The sequence below is a fragment of the Pteropus alecto genome, unplaced genomic scaffold (genome assembly GCF_000325575.1).
Source record: "Pteropus alecto unplaced genomic scaffold, ASM32557v1 scaffold78, whole genome shotgun sequence".
NCBI classification, from domain to species: Eukaryota; Metazoa; Chordata; class Mammalia; order Chiroptera; family Pteropodidae; genus Pteropus; species Pteropus alecto.
In genome coordinates, this window is record NW_006443124.1 from 11,806,797 (window position 1) to 11,815,548 (window position 8,752).

The window sequence follows — 8,752 nt, forward strand, 5'->3', positions numbered from 1 at the left end:
TGATAAAGCCCTGGAATACTTGTGGGGGTGTCACAGACCTTGGTGGATTGCAGCTTTGGTAGTTATGAGCAATGAAAGCTCTAGAACCTGTTGGGGAGGGAGAGTAGGGCAAAAGGAACAAAGAAAAGGAACTAGAAGTACATTCTATTTTGTACTAGACTGTACAACTTTCTGGCTCTAAGGTTGGCTCTTCTTAAAAATTTGGCTGTTTAATACATTCTTATTTCAAAAGGTGAAATTTATATGTATGTACATATAGTGAAATAGAAAAGTCTCATTTGCATTTCTCTTTCCATCCCTGTATCTCTCCCCAGAGGTTTTTTTTTTTCCCATAAAATGTTACTTATGTTAACTTGTATTATTATGTTTAAATTTCTCAGTTTTAATTTCTAATATGGAAAAATATTGGTAGATGCAACTCACATAAATAAAAAGCCTTCAGGTTCCTTAATAATTTTTAAGGACGTGAAGGGGTTTTGAGACCAAATAATTTGAAAACTGCTACAGTAAGTGTCTCGTAATGAACATTGTGTAGATCATAGTAATATAGAAAAATTCCCATAATTTAATAATGTTAGTGAGAAAAGTACAATATAAACTCCACAAATATTATTATAGTTGTGAGACAAAGACTAGAAAACAGTATTGGAGAGAATATGGTAAAATGCAAATAGTCATTATATTAAGGTTATACTGTTTTGAATTACTTCATCTTTGGTTTTTCCAAAGATTTTTGTACAATAATTAAATTTGTGTATGGTTAAAAACTGGTTAAAATATGAATGAGAATAATATTTCTATTTCAGAAACTCTGTAGTGATGCTCAGGTTAAAGTCTTCGGTAAATGCTGCCAGCTGAAACCTGGAGGAGACAGCTCTTCCTCTTTAGATAGTTCTATGACTTCATCTTCTGACGCCAAAGACCAGTGTCCTAAGTACCAGGTAAGAGCGCCGGTGTCATGTGTTTATTCATTCCTTCACAGTTATTTTTGAGTCTCTACAATATGTTGTGCACAATTGAGGGGCCTGGAGGTATAACACAGACTAGTTTTTACCTTCCTAGCACTTACTTTGTAGCTGAGGAAGCTGATGATTCCTAAGTTTATGAACTTTGTTAAATTTTAGGATAGGGGAAGTACAGAGAGCTATGGGCATAGGCAGCAAGGGTATTTTCTCTACCTTTTATTTCCCAATTCAGATTTTTTGGGCTACCAGAATTATTTCTTATTTTATATATTTTTTAATTGTTGAAATATGAAGATAAATATAAAATAATTATATAGTTCTATGCGGTTGTAGGAATTGAAGTATGACTGAAAGTATACACAATTAGAAATATGCAGTTTTATTTTTCAAAAAGTAATGTGACTTCTTTCAAAATACAAAATTAAATCAGTAACTACATAGGAACTTCTCTATGAATTTATTAGATTTTACATCAGTGTTTGGTTTTTCATACTTAGCAAATGTTATCTGATGTGAATTTATTTTTATCAACCAAGCTTGCATGAAAGAATCACAAGTATTTTATATTTAGCAGTACCAAGATGGAATCCTGGGCTTTTTAATTTTTGTAATTAGGTAATTATGTTTGTATAGAAGTTGGCCCTTATACCACATCAGTGTGACAGAAATCTGAAGTTACTAAAATCCAGATATTAGGAAGTACTACACAGTTCTCCTGCCCTCCTCTCTTCTTCCTTCACCTTCAGTATGATACCTTAACAAGTTCCTAATAGTGTTGTGCTATGTAACATCATGATACTTAAGACAATTTAGATGTTCTAATTAATTTTCTAATGTGATCAATTGTGCACACCTGCCTTTCTTCCTAATATGTTAAAAATGAATATTAGCAAATGGATCCAGACTTTAGAAACTCTGAAGCAGTGAGTGATTGTAATTTCATTTTGCATCAAAATCCCTAGAGATTTTCTTTTTTTAAGGTACAAATTCCCAGGTCATGCACCCAGATATTTTGATAGGTTTAGTATGGTCTTGGAAATCTGCTTTTTTGGCAAGAAGCCATTGAACTATTATAGCATATGGTTCACTACACTTCATAAAATATGATTTCAGGTACTTAGAACATTATTTTTGATTTACACAGATTATTATAGATTATTAGCTTCCAGCAATGAGTACTTGCAAAGAATTGACCTTTCAAATAAGGGCCTTTAAAAAAAGCATTAAGATAACAGTACGTTTTAAATTATGACCTTCATTATAGATTATATTACATTAAAATTAACATACAGAGACATTCGTGATAACTATTTGGTATGTATTAAAGCAGGCAAAGAGAACCTTTTATAAGAAACTGTGGTTTCATAAAATGTAAACACTAATTTATTTTCACTATATTTTTTTAGGATTTTTTTATTGATAGTAGTAAAAGCTATACATGCCGTGATATTTAAATTCATATAGCTTGCTTTATGTAATAATTTTAGTCAAAATAAGAATGGAGTTAGATACATTATAGCAAATTTGAGCTTGGAGGAGAAGGTTCTCATTTCTGTCATTAGCCAGAAGCAATTTAAGTTGACAAGTAAGATTGGCATTGATCTTTAAAAAAAATAAAACTACTTGATTATTAAAAAAATTACTGTTTCTAAAAATGTTCTTAGTTACCCAAACCTCTGTGCCTTGAAATAAAAATTACATCTTAACCAAATCCCAAGAATAGATGAGTTGCTTCTTTTCAGTAACCTAGGTATATTAGAAGTGATATTTTTCCTTAAAAATTAGCTTTGTGGTTTTATTAAAACAAGATTAAGACTACAGCACTGAGAAAGGAAGAAGCTATATAAATGAGTATGAAAAAACCTAATATAAAAATTGTATGTATAATGAAATGCATTGCTCTTTGAGGATATCTCTCTTAAAAAGGTTTCAAAAATGTAAATATATAGATTTTTTTAAACCCATGATAGGCCAGAAATAAGCCAAAGAATAAAAGAATCACATTATAAAAAGAAAAATAGTGTGCAGGTACAGTCTTTGCCCTCTACTTGTAAAATGAGAGTCCTTATCACTTTATTGTTACCATCAGAAGAATCTTTTAAGTATTTTTTAAAAACTTCAAATTCTCAATTTCCTATGATGGAATGGTTTTAGTAAAATTTGTGAATGACCCTCATTTGCTGTCTTGGATAATTGTTTAGGTCATCTTTCTCATCAATTGTGTTATTATATAATTCTTGTCAGTTAGGAAATTGCATTGGAACACCCTCTAAAACAGTGACTTAATTAAGCAAGTTAGAGGATATATTCCTCATAGGACAGGAAATCTGGAGGTAGGCCATCTAGGTATGTTACATGGGCTTTCAATATGGCCTCAGAGACCAAGGCTCCCTTATCTGTGTACATAGAATTAATGTGTACTTGTTGCCTTGTGCTCTTTGTGTAGTCTCCATCTACAGTGACTTCTGTGTATATCTCATTGACCAGGCCTGTGTTGAATGCATATGAATGTATGGTTCTGAAAGCTGCTACTCCAGCCATTAGTGTCACCCTTAGAAACCAACCATAACCTATGTATAAAGGAGGCTCTGAAATGTAGTCCCCTCCCCCCCATTGGGCACCTTACTGCCCCTAAAACAATTAGGACTTCAAAAAATAAGGAATAAGGTAGTAGGTAGGTAATTAGTGATATTTGCCATAGTACCTAAGTAGTAACCAAATGGATAACTTCAATTTTTAGCCTTTTTCTGACTCCTTTGAGGACAGTTAAAGAATAATGGAAAGGAATAAACTTTTGATCAGAGTTCTTTGAAAACAGCATTCTAATGTTTCAAATAAGCCCTTTTTTTAAAAAAAAAAAATACAAAATAGATATGAATTATCCCATTTATGGATGCCTCCTTTGTACAATAGGAGTGATAAAAATTGTTCTACAAGTTCAATGAATTCTTCTTGTGTGTACTGGGGAAACATTGCATATGCATAAGATGTGGTTAAGATTGCTCATTTGAGCATTATTTGAAATAGCAAAAACCTAAAAGTGACCTAAGTACCCATCAGTAAGGGGAACCGGTTTGATAAACTGTGGTATTTTCATACAGTAGAATGCTGTGCAGCCCTTAAAAAGAATCCATGTATAACAATATGGTTCGACATTGTGAAATGAAGAAAATCAAACTTTAGAACAGTATATACAATGCAGAATCACTAAAAAAAACCCAAAAAACAAAAAAAAAAAACATTATGTAGAATAACTATAACAAGAATTTTTAATAAAAATCAATATTTGAAAGTCATAGGGTTTTAAATTCTGCAATTTCATTAATGTTATGGTTATTGTTTAGGGTTCTCGGTGCTCTTCTGATGCCAATATGCTTGGGGAGATGATGTTTGGCTCAGTAGCGATGAGCTACAAAGGATCCACCTTAAAAATTCATCAGATCCGGTAAGGGATTTTCTGATGGTTCTTAATCCATTTAGAATAATTAATGTCTTTGAAGATAAGAAAATTTCATATAGTCTTCACTCAAATTGAGCATGTCAGATTACTCAGTTTATGATTTCATGGGTTTAATGCTGCTTCATGGCTGTGGTAACTCTCCAGAGAAGTCTCTGTGACATATATTTTTATTTATAATAAAACAAAAAGTTTCTTGTATTTTGGTTTTGATCTCTCTCTGTCCCTCTCTTTTTCCTCATAGTTCTCCTCCACAGCTTATGCTCAGCAAAGTTTTTACTGCACGGACTGGCAGCAGCATCTGTGGGAGTCTCAATACGTAAGTGATTATGGACACAGGGAGAAATGAATTATTTAAAATGTGCAAAGCATGAAAACTAAAAGACTGCTCTCGGGATTGCAGCTTAAATTCAGATTTTTTCCCCATCCCTTAGGTTGAAAGTTTATGGAAGCCAGTTTTTCCCATCCAGCTTTACTGAGCTATAATAGACATATAACATCGAGTAGGTTTAAGGTATACAACATGTTGATTTGATGCTTTTTATATATTGCAAAATGGTTACCACTGTTCCATTAGTTAACACTTCCATCCTATCACATAATTACCATTTCCTTTTTGTGGTAAGGACATTTAAGGTTTATTCTCTCAGCAGCTTTCAAGTATATAATACAGTATTGTTAGATATAATCTGTATGCTGTACATCATATCCCCAGAACTCCTTAAACTTAGAGCTGAAGTTTGTACCCTAAGACCAGTAGCTGGCTCCCCATTTTCCTTATTCTCAGCCCCTGGTAATTACCACTCTGCCCTCTATTTCTCTGAGTTCGGCTTTTGTAGATTCCATATATAAGTGATATCATAGAGTGTTTGTCGTTCTCTATCTGACATTTCACTTGGCATAATGCCCTCAAGGTTTGTTCAAGTTGTCGCAAAAGACAGGATTTCCTTCTTTCTCATGGCTGTGTAATACTCCCCTCCCTTCTCTCTCTCTCTCTCTCTCTCTCTCTCTCTCTCTCTCTCTCTTTCTCTCTCTCTCTGTGTGTGTGTGAGTCTTGATAGGCTGTATATTTCTGGGACTTTATCCATTTCTTCTGAGTTATCCAGTTTGTTGGAATATCATTGTTCGTAGTAGTATCTCATGATCCTTTTTATTACTGTGGTATCAATTGTAATGTCTTCTCTTTCATTTCTGATTTTATTTGAATCTTCTTTTTTTCTGAGTTAGTATAGCTAAAAGTTTGTCAATTTTGTGTATTCAGAAAACCAGCTTAGTTTCGTTGATTTTTTTCTTTTATTTTTCTGGTTTCTATTTTATTTTTTCCCCCTCTGATTTTTGTTAAAGCAAGTCCTTGAATAGTGTCATTTTGTTCAGTGTCGTTTTGTTATAGTGTTGATGAGATGGTGTAGGAACCTAACTCTTGTTTATATCAATTAACCCATGATCAACTTGGTTTCATTATATATCATTTCAGTTAAAGTTGCAGAACCTATTGATGATGTTAAGGGAGGACTTACTGTATTTCCTTACTTCTGCTAATTTTGGGCTTAATTTGTTCTTTTTCTAGTTCCTTGAGGTAAAGTGAGGTGGTTTATTTGAAATCTTACTTATTTCTTAATGTAGGGATTTGTTGCTATAAACTTTCGTCTTAGAACTGCTTTTGCAGGATCCCTTAGGTTTTGGTATGCTGTGCTTCCATTTCATTTGTTTCAAGGTATTTCTTGATTTTCCTTTGACCCATTGGTTGTTCAGGAGCATGTTTAATCTCCTAATATTTCTGAATTTTCCACCTTTCATTCTGTTATTAATTTCTAGTTTCACATCATTGTGGTCGGAAAAGATATTTGGTATGATTTCAGTCTTCTTAAATTTGCCAAGACTTGTTTTGTGGTCAGTTATGTGATCTGTCTTGGAGACTGTTTCATGTGTGCTTGAGAAGACTGTTTTCTGCTGCTTTTGGGTGGAATGTTCTGTATATATTTGTTAGTACCATTTAGTCTAAAGTATGGTTCAAGTCCTACTTTTCTTTGTTGGTTTTCTGTCTGGATGATCTATCCATTGTTGAAAGTAAAGTATTTAAATCCTGTTGCATTGTTGTGTATTTCTTTCTTAAGATCTGTTAGTATTTGCTTAATATGTTTACATGCTCTGATGTTAGATGCATATGTATTTATGATTGCTCTATCTTTTTGATGAATTACCCCCCTTATCATTATATGAGCATCTTTGTCTCTTGTTACTGTTTTTGGCTTAATGTATAATTTGTCTGATAAGTATTGCTAACCTGGCTCTCTGTTGGTTTCCACTTGCACAGAATATCTTTTTCTATCCCTTCATGTTGCCTGTGTATGTCTTTAAAGCCGAAGTGAGTCTCTAGTAGGCAGCATATTCTTAGATCTTGTTTGTAGTTTAAGACCAGGAATATAGTTTCTCTTTTTCTAATTTGCTAGAAGCTGTATCTGGAAGTAAAACATTGAATGTATTTCCATGTTGACATGCTGATTTTCCATTTTGCAGTGCCATGCTCAGTTAGCATCTGGAGGTTGCGCTCTTTAGTTTTCAGATTCTCTTAATATTTAGAATTAACCTTGCCATTAGGAGTGGCCTAGGTCAGCCATATGGTAGGGCACAGGGATATTGCCAAAATTATGATAGTGAAGCTGAAACAAGGTCAGGCCTGATGTCAGGGTAATGGGCTACATGCCAGAACCAAGTAAATGTAGGACTGGGGCTAGGATGAGGTGGTAGTGGACCCGAGGGAGGGATTCTGCAGGTGCCAGATCAGAAACCTGGCTAGCCGGAGTCCATGGGGGTATCCAAAGTCAAAAGCAATACGGGGTGGCAAGGAGCTACTCTGAACTAGAAATAGTCTCAAGAACCTCTATTAATTGTATATGCTCTAAAAAGACTTCTGGGGGATTTTATTAGTTATAATACATGTAGCTCTTTTTTAACTTTTAGGAAGGAAAAGAAGACATGTTTTTTATGATATCATTGATGTTTGAAAATATTGATGTCTAAAGTACTAATATTTAAGAATTTAATAGTAAAGAGAAAACTAGAGGTCCTACACTGAAATGACTGATTTGAACTCAAATCCTCTTAGTTTCTTCATCTTTTCTTAGTTCTAATTGATAGCTCTTAAAAGCTCAAGGAAAGAAACATTATACTAAAGGTATAATTTTGTTTTTGTTATTTTGAATAATTTGCTAAAAGAAGTAATACAGGCCATTTGTTATTTGTAGACTAAATATATCTTTTGGCTATTGGGTTGATTCTTTTCTTTTTTTCTTTTTTGTTTTCTGTAAGAAGTTTAGAAAATATTTTTAGGTCCAAGATACGAAGGGGAAACTTTATAATTTAAATCAGGGTTTATAATCTTTTTCTGTAAAGGTCCAGATAGTAAATATTTTTGGTTTTGTGGGCCAGACAATATGTTGTTGTTTCTCAGCTCTGCAATTGTAGCATTAAAGGATTCATGTATAATATATAAATGACTAACTGTGGCTATGTTCTAATAAAACTTTATTTACAAAAACAGGCAGCAGGCTGGATTTAGCCTCAGTTTATAGTTTGCCAACCTCTGACTTTAATTAACTAATAGGGAAACTTAAAGCTTAAAAAACTGTTATGCACTTAAAATTTCATTGGGATATATAAAAAATTGCCATTAAGAGCATAAAATGAATTTGGAATTTGTTTTTTTTCTTCTCTCCTGTAGGCTGCAAGACAGTCTTGAATTCATCAATCAGGACAACAGTACATTAAAGGCTGATAGTAACACAGTTATTAATGGACTACTTGGAAATATAGGTAAATGATTCCTTTGGTTTTGTAAGTTTTAAAAATTTTAACTGTATAACAAAGATTTGCAGTTCTTTCTTAATAATGTAGACCTTTTATAAGACCAAAGAGTTTCAAATACTAGAAGTAGAAGAAGCATTTAAGTTGCAAGTGTATAGAACATTTGTATTATTTGAAAAACATATGTATTTGAGAATAATATTTATTTTGTATCTGGAAAAAAGAGAACTGCTTAAGATCTAATTTGGTTTTGTGTTTAACTTTAATGCAACTTTGAAAAGCCCTGTTATTGATATAAAAAGCCCTTTTGAGCTCTCTTGAATATTTCAGGTGAGGAAGACTGGTATTATATTTTTTCCCTTCTCTCTTTCGTAACAAAAGTTATTTTAAAATAGTGATTATTTTTATGACCAATAATTCAGATGAGCAGATATTCAAATTTGATGTTCCTTAAAAGATTTATTAGAATAACAACTTATTTAGTAATGTGATTAGTTGATCGTTGTTGTTATTTAAGGTCAAAATT

General features: G+C 32.8%; 1 protein-coding gene across 3 annotated transcripts in view; it reads left to right on the plus strand.

Moving 5' to 3' along the window:
- FNIP1 (folliculin interacting protein 1) overlaps positions 1-8,752 on the plus strand; it is a 103,581-nt gene that overhangs the window by 51,670 nt on the left and 43,159 nt on the right. For all 3 annotated transcript variants that reach the window (XM_006923164.3, XM_015598107.2, XM_006923165.3), the window contains exons 3-6: positions 807-941; positions 4,310-4,410; positions 4,667-4,741; positions 8,144-8,235. In XM_006923164.3, the coding sequence (XP_006923226.1) occupies positions 807-941; positions 4,310-4,410; positions 4,667-4,741; positions 8,144-8,235 (403 nt within the window). The remainder of the gene's footprint in view (positions 1-806; positions 942-4,309; positions 4,411-4,666; positions 4,742-8,143; positions 8,236-8,752) is intronic.